Source organism: Thermobia domestica, chromosome 1 (assembly GCF_964235325.1).
Source record: "Thermobia domestica chromosome 1, izTheDome1.hap1.1, whole genome shotgun sequence".
Taxonomy (NCBI): Eukaryota; Metazoa; Arthropoda; class Insecta; order Zygentoma; family Lepismatidae; genus Thermobia; species Thermobia domestica.
This window is the reverse complement of record NC_137454.1, coordinates 138,081,259-138,095,936: the sequence shown is the minus strand read 5'-3', so window position 1 is coordinate 138,095,936 and position 14,678 is coordinate 138,081,259. Positions and strand designations below refer to the sequence as shown.

The 14,678-nt window shown below is 36.4% G+C and overlaps 1 protein-coding gene across 5 annotated transcripts in view; it reads left to right on the top strand.

Moving 5' to 3' along the window:
- Positions 1-14,678, top strand: part of LOC145689511 (uncharacterized) — a 65,421-nt gene that overhangs the window by 28,181 nt on the left and 22,562 nt on the right. For all 5 annotated transcript variants that reach the window (XM_081763699.1, XM_081763685.1, XM_081763690.1 and 2 more), the window contains exons 3-4: positions 1,964-2,149; positions 5,896-6,301. In XM_081763699.1, coding sequence (XP_081619825.1) covers positions 1,964-2,149; positions 5,896-6,301 — 592 coding nt within the window. The remainder of the gene's footprint in view (positions 1-1,963; positions 2,150-5,895; positions 6,302-14,678) is intronic.

The following is a 14,678-nucleotide window of genomic DNA, read 5'->3' as shown; positions in this document are numbered from 1 at the left end:
GAGATAGTCAGGTATTCTTGATCTAGTGGATAATCTACCCGATGCAAACACTGTGTTCGAATATTAACCTCAAATTATTAAGATGTTTTCCCATAATGTGACCATAAACAACAGATAATATCTTTTTGAATGTGGCTAAAAGAAATGTAGAAAATGTTTCCTTTTTCCTTTAAACGGAAATTTTTAAAAGCACTTTTAAAACATGTGACCGCTTATTTCTGAAAAGCTTATAGGTTCGTGAGGTACTCAATGATTTTTTTTTTTCATAAATGTTTACCTGCATACCATCAGTATATACATTTTAAGCAAAATGACTTAGTAAAAAACCAGTACGAGATATTTGAGAATTACATTTAAAATTAATTTTAAACTATTAGCCGTTTCATCGCTTTGCGATCACAAAGCAGTATTAATTTCTGGTACAGTAGAACCCTGATTATCCGAGCTAATGTGGACCTAACTAACTTAGGATAATAAAAACTTTCTGGAAGATGAATGAATGGCAGTACTGTATGGATAGTTGTTAAGGCGTGAAGTACAGTATAATAAATAGGCGTATATTAATTGCTGTACAATAATGTTGAATCGTTCCAGTGTAAGTTGAAAAGTAAAAAATAAAACACGAAATTAAGAATGAAAAAAATAAAACATAGTATAGTATTTTTTCAAAATTACATAATTAAAAAGGCCTGAAGTTGCGAAGATACGCGGGTGGATCAAAAAGTAATGCCTCCTGTGGCATAAAAAATGTATAAATTAACATATAGCAAAATGTATTACACATCATAGCCTGAACTATCATCTACAGAAAACTACCTTCGACATAGTGTCCATGATTTTTGAACACTTTCGCACCGTCGCCGAACCCAGGCATCAAAACCCTTTTGGAAAAATTCTGAGGGTTTGCGTCTTGACCCACGATCTGTTTTACGTTCATCCAAGCTATTTAATTCGAGACCAGGTAGGGTTTCTTTCATAGGTCCAAACAAGTAAAAGTTCGAACAGGCCCAATTAGAGTTGTAGGGTAGGTAAGGCATTATTGGCCAACCCATTTTTACAGTCACGTGAGTTGTAAAAAATAACTTGTGTCAGCGTGCGTTATTGTGCTGAAGCTTGATGAAATGAACGTCTTTTAGTGGTGTGTTCTTTCTTATTGCCTCCTTAAATTTCCTAAGTGTGGTTACATAGGTTTGGCTGTCAGTTGTTTCACGATGGTTTAGAAAATCAACAAGGATAACACCACGTGTGTCTTAAAACATTGTTCTGAACGTTATGGGTTGATCTGGAAGAATTGAATTTTTTGAGACGTGCAAAACCATTGCGGCGCTATTCCTTGCATTGCACTGTACTCTCTGGGTCATGCAGATACACCCAGGTCTCATATCCAATGACCACATTTTCGAAGAAATCTTGATTGTCAGCTTCAATGCGTCCAAGAGTTCTTGACAAATTTCCACTCGCCTTTTCCGATTCTCAACAGTCAACAAACGCCGTGATATCCCAAGTCGGCAATTATTCCTTGTACAGAGCCGTTCAATGCATCAGCAACATTTTGAACTGTAATGCACCTGTCCCCTCGAATAAATTCATCAACACATTTTCGATTTGCATCTGTGACTGATGTTGTTGGCCGGCCCTTCTCGGTTTATCTGAAATTTCTGTTTCTCCGTTTTGAAACTTTTTCCAACGCTGCACATCGCTGATGCTCATTACATCAAAATGAACGAATGACGATATGACTGATGAGCATCTTTAAAGAAGAAAGTAATATATTTTGTAAAGTTAGAATGCAGGCAACGTTTTAAAGAAGATATTTGTTTCAGCAGTGATTCTTAAGTTTTATTCTGAAATATTTGTACGTTTCATCATAAACTTACAATAAATTGTTATTGAACATTGTTTAAACTGTAGTTACTTTCTATTCATGTTTCAAAAAAAGACTGTTTTCTTTTTAATTACGTAGGAGATGCATCCATTCCAACATCCTGTGATTGTTCTACCTCAGACAACATTTCCTGACCTTTGTGCATTGGTAACCTTTATGTATAGCGGAGAAGTAAACATATACCAGGAACAGTTACCAGGACTTCTGGCAGTAGCCGATTCTTTACATATCAGAGGACTTGCAGAAGTTCCTCGAACAAATGGGGTAAGCATAACATTAAATTTGTAATCACAGTGTGAACTGCATTGATGATGAAAAATGTATTAATAATATAGAGTAAAATATAATATACAAATGTGAGAAAAAACTTGTAGAAAGATTGTTAAATGATTGAAAGTTTGTTAAATAATTGAAATGAGTTTCCATTTTCTTTGTTCGCCTTATCGTTGGAGCATGTAAATACTTCGACAGCATTAAGTTTTAAGTACAATCGGTTGATTGGCTGATTTGTATTTACATCTTTTGTCAGCAGCCAGGTTAGATGTTCTCTCATCGGGAATCGAACATGGTACCTTGTACACGGAAGGCACGCGAGCTAGTTACTAGACTACTGAGATGAGCTTCTTAAGTACAAGGAATTAAGTCTAATTAGTCGAAGAACAAAAATAAAAAATAGAAAGTTTACAAGGTGTTTTTACATTTCTAATATAATGCAATGGGAAAATGTAAGATATTTGTGTTACAATGTGATTTGTGAGGATACTGAAAGTACAACCAGGGGTTGATTGATGTCGTTGTACATTAAGTCTAAGATAAATCCGCATTAGAGTTATTGTTTATTTACTCTCTCTAGATATTTTGCAACGAAGGATATGCAGTTTTGACAATGATTCATCTCATAAACCTTCAAAATAATCACTGGCATTTGCAGTACATTTTGGACCTTATATACGCATGGACTATGGCTCGGGGCAGAACGTTTTCTCGCACCAATTGGCTTTTCATACTCCAGCTCTGAAAAATGAAATCTTGCTGCGTAAAAGTATACTGAAAACCGACAGAGGAGGAAAAAAATGGCTAATTATAATATAAACTCCCATAACAAAGCAATACTTGGTTCCCAGGCGAAAATTTTGAGTGGATATTTAACTTAGTAGTGCTTGATCACTTGCTTGCAGAGTTGGAAAAACATATGAAAACCTACAAAGATATGAAATAGTTTTTCATTAATGCTAGTAAATAATATACAGGAACTGACCCGCGTAAGGCAGCAATATCTACTGCTCTTAAATTCACGGTATAGTACTGATCTGGACAAGGCGTTAGTTTAAAAATGTATTCATCTACGTAGCTACCTACAAAGTTTATCAGATTCTCCTCCAAGAATATTGAAGAATTCAGTTCGACAGAAGAATTTGAAAAGTATACATATATCCTATGTAGATATAAGGTTTCGTTTGTTCTATGAAATCATGTATCCAACAGGTCAGAAGAGCGTTCGGTTTCGTTATTACGACTTAAAACATATCTTCGTTTTTGTTTATCTTAGGAACATTTACAGGATTTCTTTTTAATGTCGAAATTTATGTTATGGAAAACATTGTATACATTTAATTTTTATTCATTTCCATTTAAATATTGACACGATCTCAAATTCTATACCTGTGTTAATTGATTATAAAGGGGCAGCAAAAGTATTAAATACGGTCCTGTTTACATTGTTGAAACTAATTCTCGAATTTCTTTGATGTGTTAAATGAACTGTAATCGCGTAGTATTGGTTAAGTAAATACGAGCAGAACCCAATGATTAATTCGAAAGAATGCAAGTGACCAAGCACTTGTACTGTCAGTTTATACATACAATGATTATCAAAATAATGGAATCACCTGTAGTTTGCAACACGTAATATGTTTGAAGTGGTTTACACGGATGTATGTCCAGTGCCTGGCAGTATTAATAGTATTAGGTGATCGTCTGTAGTACGTAAGGCGGAGTAGAACGGAGGTTTGTAGTGTAACATAAATGCCTCACATTTATGCTCCGAAGCTAAAGGAGAGGATTATGATAACGAAATGGTGGAATAAAGAAGGTGGGGGTAAACGGGAGAGACTCGAGAAACTCACGCGTACGGTGTTTGTCTACCATAAAGCCTACTTTGCAAGAGTTGAGATCAACCCAAGAACCTTCACGTGCCAAATTGTGAATGTGCGGTTAGTTGACACAAGTATCTCGAAGGTGGTCATCATGTAGATATCGCGATTTTTATTTATACGTATTTCTGTGCATTATCCGCATCTATGACTTTAAGCCTTTCAGGTACCAGGAAAACGTCCCTCGGCAAGCACGCTAGCCGGGAAGAAAGGAATGGGGAGAAGGAAGCGGTCTGAGGCCTGTACATTTGGTACTTTCCCGGGATTTTACTGGTGTGAATGAGGTAAACCTTGAAAAGACTTCACACAGGATAGGTAGCCTGATAAAACTGTTACATCTTATCGACAGTGTGTTCCCATGGGAATCGAACCCGGAACTGCTCGCACCAAAGGCGAGAGCGTTAGCGACTGCGCTACGCGGGGCCACTTAAGCTCAAATTCAAAATCAATCATTAGATAATATGTAAAAGAAAGATACATGAAATTACAGTATTATAATAATACATATTGCCATCTTTATAAATGACATAATACACTTTGGTCTTAGCCAAAACGTTGAAAAGTGATACAACAGTGTTGAAGCTGCTGATGGCCTACAGAAATCGTGGCAAAGTAACATCAGCGGAGAGTAACAGTGGTCAGAAGGAAAGCATCAAGACGGGGACCGCTTGGCATTAAAGATGATTTCACCAAGGATCGATGAGCGGATGTGGCAAAAGTGATCACGGCACTCAATCAGCACTTGGAGCAGACTATAGCGACAACCACAATCCGATGTAAATTGCATAAACTGAATATTGGCGTGCGTCGGGGTTCGCCCGTCTATTCCTACTTTCGTCATTCCACCTTGTATCGCCCCTCTCATCACCGTCTCTGTTAGCATCGGTGCGTATTTGTGGGACGTTAAACCAATATATATAATCCAGTTGGATTTCAATTTTCAAACTCCTGACCACCGCCAACAAATCTTTAGCGGGAAAAAATAGTGCCTATAATATGCAGAGGTGATCGCCGGCTATTGGAAGTGCTTATGGTCCTATGACTCCTTTTTCACCTTATTCTAACAACAGATTGTACTTTATGTATGGTTGATGCCAAAGAATCTTATGCTCAAAACTGTCTTTTCCTCAGTGTGAAACATGGCTGCGACTCTGTGATGATGTGGGCTGCAGTGTTCGTGGTATTCGATGTATCATGTGTTTATACTTACATGACGCAATACTGCCAGTGATTGTGTAGACTTTTTAATGACTATGTGCATCTTGTGGTCCATATGTTGTTTTCTACCAATTACAGCTTTCTAAGATTGATAATGCATTAATCCACGCCTGAAGATATTGAGGCGTATTTTCTTGAAAATCATGATGAACCACACCGCCTACCATGACTTACCCAATTCCCAGACTTTCAAGACCTGTGGTCACTTCTGGAGCTCAGAATCCGGAACAGATATCCTCCTTCATCCTCGGTAACAGAATTGGGTACTGACTGCACTGCGTGAAGAATAGTACAGTATTCCTCTAGAAGTCACCCATGACTTGTACCCTCCATTGTACGACGAATCAGAGCGGTTCTTCAAGCTAATCGTGATTCCACGCCGTATTAATCAGGGAAGTTGCATCTTCTTCAGGTTTTTCCATTATTTTAATAACAGTCTTTCTCTCTCTCTGTGTGTGTGTGTGTGTATGTATGTATGTATGTATGTATGTATGTATGTATGTATTAGACTCTGTAGAAAGTTTGGTAACGTAAGCAAGTTGCAGTTAAGCCTCAAATAAGAACCTGAACTTAAGTTGTCTTACATAAAATAAAAAAAAACATTTCTAAAGGCTAACCTAATATTATACTTTTCTTTAGGTATCGCACAAGAGTCCACCCGGTGAAGTAAACAACAAAGATGTAGGAAGCACTCCAGTGAAGAAGCCGCGAATGTCCCCATCAACTCCTGCAATACCCTTGAAAAATCTAACCCGATCGCCTCTGAAGCAGCAGCAGCACAAGGAAGAAGATATTGTTAGAGCCAAGGAATTGTATGAAAGCTTGGAAAATATGATGGCATCAGAGTCTGCAGTTCATGTTAAAGTAGAGAAGGAGACCAACTTAAGTCCCGTGGCAGCACTACTTGTTCCCCAAGATAACTCTCACCCTCCGGAAAAGAAGTCAAACATGGTCCCTATGCCCGTGGAAGAGATAGATATTGCAGATGCTGGATTTATTGAGAACTCTGGCGTAGCTCCAGCGTTTTCTGCTGAATCGAGCCAAGGTATATATAGCAGTTTAATTTTTATATTTTAAGATGTAACTTATGGCGGACAATATTATATAGTGAGATAAATTGCTTATCTCTGCACCAAAGATCATTATGTAATAATCATAGGTGTTTGTAGAAGAACTTAGGAAATGTAAGCGATTTATGTTTAAAGTTGTTATTTGTGCTCTATTACTAATTATATAGTTTCCTTGGATTATTCTTACTTCATCCAATCAGCATTCATGGGAATTTATAATCTTTTTGTAAAATTTTCAAAAATCGCCATTTTTGGGCGCCATTTTCTCGAAAACACCATTTTTTAAAATTCTGAAATTTTGTCAGATGGTTCAACCTTACCTGAATAATAAACACACCAAATACCATTCTCGACCAATGCTTCATGGATTAACTGCAGCCTTTTGAAGTTAGCGAAGTTTCGCTAATTTTGATGTCTCAGTTAGCAACACTGGGAACAATAAAAGTGCAATGATTTGATGATGTTTGTGGTTCATATTCATTAAATGAAGAATAAAAGGTTTTCTTGGTTGTGTTTTATTTATTTTGAACAAAGAGGCTCTCTGAAATAGTAAAATGAGCCTCCCCCTACTCCTCCGTTTTCTTAAACTGAAGTAATCTGAGGTGGAAATTACGATTACGAAACACACAAATTTTAAGTTTACTTGAAATGGCCATCCAATGAATTCTGATGATCTATAAAAGGCCTAAACTATTACCTCAGTATGATTTGGAATGCTCCAGACAAAGTCTCAATTAAGTGCGATGTCATAACAGTGATCGAAAAATGACAAAAAGTTAAAAAAAAATCGAAACGTTTTCTTACGCGTTCCAAAGAAATTTACTGAATTTTTAAACAGAACAATCCCAGCATAAAAATGGGTCACTCGGAATTTTATAGTATTCGACTAAAGTGTGTCAGTCCGCAACCTGAGAGGGAAGTGTGTGTGCGTGTGTGTGTGTGTATTGTGCAAATTTTAAGTTAGCTGCTACTGCGTTGCTACAAATCAAAGGTGCAACCTGTATTGAAGCTGTCATGAGTGACCTATTTCCTTTAGTAGTATGATCCGTAGAAAATGACAGCTGTCTTCTTCAAGAATGTGATGAATGTCCTGGAGTGGAAGAAATAAGTGTGGTGTCTTTAATTATTGATCCTGATGAAAATGATAGTGGTTACTTATGCCATATGGGAGAATAATGATCTCGTTTAAAAAAAAAAAAAAAAAAAAACTGTGCCACTTTCTGTTTTCGTATCGTACATTGCCGGTTTAACTGTAAGAATTGTAAGTCATGACTACATCAAGAAAATCTAAAGAGAATCAATTGGTACCGAAAACCACCGTATAAAATTTCAAGATACAAATTCTATTTTACTTCATGTGGACTTCGTTGAAAACTGGACTGTTATTCTGCAAAGTGAAATTCAGAGTTATTACCGAAATATGAAACAATTGACAGTTTTGTTGTAATAAACGACGATAAAACACACGATTCGGCTCATGAACTCATAGTCATAGACAAGATTCTAAACATACTCGAAGAAAAGCGAAAATATATTTTATAGAAAAAGGTTTGAATACGTGAAAATAGGTGTCTACAATTTCCCAAACCGTGTCAGTGATTTCTGATGGTGCTGCATCCCACTTTAAAAATCGCTTTCAGATGTTCGAGATGCAGACAGGTCCGATAAAGCAGTGTTTTTGCAGTGAAACCGGCCATGCAAGGGTCTCTGCGACGGTAGTGGGGAAGGGGGAGGGGGCAAAGAATGTGGCAACGCGCCATAGCCTTAGGCTAAAACAGATACACAGTATTAAAACCGCACAAGAAAAAAATGAAATGAAATCTTTAAGTTTTACGTTCCACGGTTATGCCGGTTAGGCTGAAGGAGATTGTGATTATGAGAAATGAATGAAATGGTGGAATGCAGAAAGTGTGAGGAAACGGGATAACCCCAAGAAAACCCACGAGCACGGTATTTGTCCTCCACAAAGCCCATACGGCTCGAGCTGGGATTGAACCAGCTACCCCAAGCACCGGAAGTGAACGCTCTACCACTGAGCCCCACTGAAACCGCAGGAGAATTCGTGAGTATAGTGCAAGTACAAACTCCGGGTATTACTCTCGTTTTGTTACCTGGAACTGAATTCGACGACTTCCGGAAGAAAAAAGGAAAAGTATGCGACCGGTAACTGGTATTCAACGAAGTTATCATTGGCTTTCGGAAAATTGCGAAGTTTTTATGGCAGTAATGGGTCACCATGAACTAACTTCATACTTCCGCCCAAATCGAACTTTTGCAATTCAAAGTGTAGATTTAAGAAATCTGCAAAAAGGAACTTTTGTTATATACATATGTGTATGATAACCAGTGGTGCGTAGCAGAAATATTATGAATAAATCATGAATTACGTGAAGTTTAAGTGCTGTTTATGCTTCCACATGAACCTTCAGCAGGGTACAGGTTTCCAGAAGAGCATAAGAGAAGTAAAAATAAGTGTTTTGTGACTATCGACAATGAGCTACGCAGGGGCGGATCCAGGACGGACTTCTGGGGGGGGGGGAATGTAATACTGCTATTTAGAGCTACTTTTAAGAGCTCCAAACTCTGGGATGGGTTTTATTTATATATAAATAAGAAAGTTTCTTCTTCTGGGGGGGGGGGCAATCGTCCCCCTAGATCCACTCCTGGATGAGTTATGAGTGAACCAACATCTATTGGATCATCTGCACGGTTACATGCTATTAGCAAAGAAGACAACAACCAAGCAAATGATTGGCCCATGTAAAAAAAAAAAAAAAAACAGTGAAATTTTGTTTCCGAAGACCATTTTAAGTAAGTGAACTTGAAATTTGTGTGTTTCTTAATCTTAATTTCCACCTCAGATTACTTCAATTTCAGAAAACGGAGGAGTAGAGAGAGGCTCATTTTACTATTTCAGAGCCTTTTTAATCAAAATAATAAAAAAAAAAACAGCCAAGAAATCCATTTATTCTTCATTTAATGAATGTGAACCACAAACATCATCAAATCATTGCACTTTCATTGTTCCCAGTGTTGCTAACTGTGACATCAAAATTAGCGAAACTTCGCTAACTTTAAAAGACTGCAGTTAATCCACGAAGCATTGGTCGAGAATGATATTTGGTGTGTTTATTATTCAGGTAAAGTTGAACCATCTGACAAAATTTCAGAATTTTAAAAAATGGTGTTTTCGAGAAAATGGCGCCCAAAAATGGCGATTTTTGAAAATTTTACAATTTCTCGAATTTTTTGCGACAAACCGGTTGACCACAGAAGCGATACAATTTTTTTTTCGGAAAGCGGGTAACTAGGTCTTACCAACCGTGAAAACAGAATTTTAAAATTCAACCGGAAGTGCTCGAAAAAAATTCGCAAACTTCGACTTTTCAGATAAATTGACGTTCATTTGTTAATTTATGTACAAAAAGATACGCATGCGCAAACCAAACTATAATAAAATATAGTTTATTTATATCCCTATGTACATACCACAACAAGAATTATAACTCTATCTGTCTCCATAGCTGAATGGTGAGGCTCCGAAATTGACCATTTTCCATGTCTTCTACAATTCATAAATTGTACTCCCCGTCTTTGATGGCCCATTACTTGGCGGGAAAATTTTTTTCGACAAAACAAAAAAATATGGGTCTCTTAAAAACATGTCTAGTTGCTATAAAAAAAGTTTCAAAAATATCTGAGATGGTGATGGTACAATTTTATATTTTTTTGCCTGAGTTGAAATGGAAGGCACCATATATTCACTGAATTAATTGATTTTCGTACTTGGAGCGACAGAAAATGAGTGCAGCAGGGACTTGCGAAATTATTTCGCTGGCATAAACACATTGAAACTATAAGTTTAGTCAATTCAGTCAGTTAAGGAAAATCTTTCAGGCGGTTTCTGTATTTCATTTTAGTGTTGAATCAAGATAATCCGATATGACAACCAAATATTTAGTGATAAGTGTGGAAATCGAGATTTCTATAATATATAGTGAATGGTTGTATCTTTGCTTGACCGGTAATATCAATTTTACGTTTTGTTGAATTGTATACACGCGAACAATATGTAATGTCATTATTTTCAGCTGCTACACAGGATTTGGAGTGTACCTGTAATGAGTAGAAATGCGAGAGGCAGACTGCTAACCAAGAGCAAGTGATTTTCGTTATTTTGTGATGAAAGGATGTGTTCACAGCAGGGTTTGAAAAAACCCGGGTATTTTTGAAAAAACCCAACCCGCCTGGGCCCATGTGGGTTTTTTCGGGTATTTTCGGGTTTTATTGGGTTTTTTCGGGTTTAATTGGGTTTTTTCAAAATATTTCACTCTCTTTGGGGTAAAAATGTTAAAATATGATTTATATTTCATGAGTGTCATTGTCACAACTTGCAACAACTTTCTATTTACTGCTGTTTTGAAAAAAATGCCGCCATTTTGAAATTTTATATTGGATCGCCGAAAAAATCCATACAGCAAATTTAGAATGTCTTGTTCTTCTACCCTCAAAATATCAACTTAAAAAGTCCGAAAATTGCACCTTGTAGCATGGATACCCACTATTTTGAAAAATGGACGCCATTTTGAAATTTTATGCCGCCAAAATATATACAGCTAATTTAGTCTTTCGTGCTTTCTACTTTGAAAATTTCAACTTGAAAGACTTAAAATCGCGCTTTGTAGCGTGGATATCAGCAACGGCGCAAATTTGTCTTCAACATTGGGGGGACGGGTAACGGTATTATATATATATATATATATATATATATATATATATATATATATATGCGATGTACAAAATATTTATGAAGGCGAAAAACAATGCTGAGGAGGATTACCCATGTCGGTCTCGGCGTCCTCCATAGGGGACATAAAATATGACATTATTATTGCTTTATAACTTTAAAATCCGCCCGGCAACATTGAAAACTGTTTACAAGGGATAATCCAAGTATGATCATTCCCTGTAAACAGTTTTCAATGTTGCCAGTCTGATTTTAAAGTTGTAAAGCAATAATAATATCGTCATATTTTATGTCCCCTGTGTGGGACTCCGAGACAACATGGGTAGGGGAGCAGAGTTTTCTTCAACATTGGGAGGCGGTCAGATTTGAGGCTTATTCTGGGAGGTATCAATTTCATCTCACTTTCCTTTGTGACAGTTGGACACAAATCATCACATTTCTTCCTAAAAGACACATTTCCAATCGGATTATTGAGGGGAACAGTTTCAAGATTGTAGGGGATGTGTCCCCATCATCCCCCCGGGAGTTTCGCCAGTGGATATCAGCTATTTTTTTAAAAAAGCGCGCCATTTTGTAATTTTACGTTGGTATGCTGCCAAAATCTAAACAGAAAATTTAGAGTGTCTGTGGTTTGTATCCTGAAAATTTAAAAGACCGAAAGTTGAACACTGTGTGGTAAAGGCAGACAAACTAACAAATGTAGATCGAGTCATCCTAGGAGCCTCAGTGACGTTCGTCAAATATGAATACCAAATAGCTATATTAATTTAAAACAAAGACATAATTCATCAAAATGTCTTAAATATTTTTCAACGTAAAATAAATGGTCTTATTGTTGAAGTTCACTTTCGATGCTTTGTGCATTCAATTACGGGAATTACCCGAGCACTTGTTGCAAGACCGCTCTTTTCCGAAAATTAATTTAAAACAATTAACAAAGATAGGCCTATAATTCATATTTTATAAAGTAAATGTTTCAAAATGTCTAAAATGAAATGAAATATCCTCCAACGTAAAATAAATAGATTTATTGTTGAAGTATTCACTTTCGATGCTTTGTGAGTTCAATTGCGGGAATTTCCCAAACACTTCTTTCACGACGGGTTTTCCCTGAAAATGCAGCTTGCTTTACTGTACATCGAAACTTCCATTAATACTGAAGTTTGAATGCAACACTTGAAATAGTAAGCGTTACGTAGTCTTCGGAGCTCCGACCATTAAGCTTCTTAATTTTGACAAGAATTTTTACGTTATTGCTAGTGTTGATTCTACAGAATGCTTATTTGAAGGCTAGCAACAAATGACTGAACTTAACTGCTGTTGTTGGAAAACCAAATTTTACTGAATACTTTTGTTACCATCAAAGGTAAGAAATAATACTAATGGTTTTACTAATGTATTTACATATTTACTGTTAGTACCGGCACCTATGACCTTAAACCCGTCAACGTATGAGGGATAACGTCCCTCGGCGGCGCCGAGTCAGGAAACACCTTATTCACGGAAAGTATTTTCTAAAATATACAATCGCTTACTTTACTTCAAATAGGCTATAAGCATAATCCGCACATTAATTTGTTCTACAATTATCTCAAGCTAAGGTGAGGTTTTTTTTATTTATTTATTCATTCATTCAGTGCATTTAGAGCTTTATAAAGGTCTTATGTTGATTATTGTTGTCTATCTTAACATCTTAACATGAAAGCATATAATTCGCTCAAAGAAAGTTTAAAATCTGATAAAAATAACTTTCAATGTGATCACCTTAGTTGTACCAATAATACACTAACAAAAAAGTCAAAAACCCAGGTGGGTTTTAAGATGGGTTTTTTCAGGTGGGTCCAACCCGAAAAAACCCGGTGGGTTTTTTCGGGCTGGGCCCACTTGGGCAAACCCTGGTTCACAGGGTATTGTGTATTACACTGTTTGCATTGTTCATTTAATCAGTACCCATGTTACACAATAAATGGTTCCTTATTGTGCTAAATCATTAATTTCTATGAATTGTGGAATATGAATCTTCCTTGAGGTGAAAAATAGTAAAAGTCCATAGCCTTTGTTACATTATTAATAATGTTAGTCGTATTTTAATCTTCAGAAGTTGTTTCTATGGTTTGACACATTTCTTAAATACGAAATTCATTCAAAAATAAACTAAATTTGTCTCATATCTCTCCAAACTTAATATTTGAATTATCTCAAAATGAAGTTCTGGATATTCTTCCACTCCCCGTTCAATTAATTCTAATTTATGGTACATATCTGAGAATCGTTAATTTAAACTTTTAACTACTTTGTAGTTGTTCATTAGAATTATTATTCTGTTATTTGTCCAGATTGAATACAGGATTTTTGTTCTTTTAAAATTATATGATTAAAAAACTATTTATACACGTTTCTTTTCACAATGGAACAGGCTTTCTTCTTAAATTGTGATATTTTCAAATGTTTAGCTACGCCTGAAACCGCTGGGTTTCTTCATTTTCCATCCCTAACATGTTCCTTAATCTTAATCCGTATGTGCAGTTTATCAATTTCAATACATGACTTGCCATATTCATAACTAACTTAATAGGCATTAAATAGTCAAGGGAGGGAAAAGGGGAGCACAGTGGCGTAGTAATAAAGTGTTCACCTCTGATGCGAGGGGTTAGTGGTTCGATCCCAGTCCATGTGAGTTCTCATTCCAGCGATTCTTTCATATTCACTCACCCCTATTAATTATCCGTCCCCTTCAGTCAGAAGGACAGAACTATAAAACATAAATGTAGAAATGCCATCAAAATGGATCCGATCATCTACAGAGTAATTCCGGAAATCTTCAAACAGTATTTGTTATATATTTTCTTGAGTTTGCGCGTTAAGCGTGACCATAAGAAAAATACTAGCCATTTTTCGGTAGACCTATATTTGGAATTGTTTAGATGTTTTGGAAACTTTCTAAAGCTTGTGTTCTCCATGTGTCCAACATATCGATACTATAACTATTTTTCGTGCCCAGATCTGAAGTGAATTTCTAGTGGTTTTCAGCATCTTGTTTTGATGAAACCACTGTATACACTCGTAAGGAAAGAAATATCCCAACATTACAGATTTTAACTCAAATATGAACAGGCTTACTTTTTATCCTGAAGTAGGAAAGCTACAATCATACAGTTTCGGTATACTGACTTAGAGATACAAGTTAAGACTGTTTATATTTAAGACTCATATTATTCATATGTAAGCATCCTATAGCATCGACCAGCGATGAGAGACTATATTTTATAAGAATGTGCTAGTTTATTGTGAATGTGGAAGATGTATAGGTAACAAAATATATAGTAATTCATTACTCAAAATTCTTGTCTTCGCTCGATACCCCTCATATTTATGGTGGTGGTCTAGCTTCTGGCTTTAGCCGTGATAAATTTTGGTTGCTATTTAGCTCTTTAATCCATTTAAAGATGATAGTGTCTCAGTGGTAGAGTTACGTTCCGAGTTTAAGATCGTGCTTTCGATCACGCATCACTCCATGTAGACTTGATAGCAAGCCAGGATCTAGTGGCTGTTACGTAGGTGGGTGGGTGGCGAGTTCTCTGCTTTTTGTCATTTGACCAAAATCT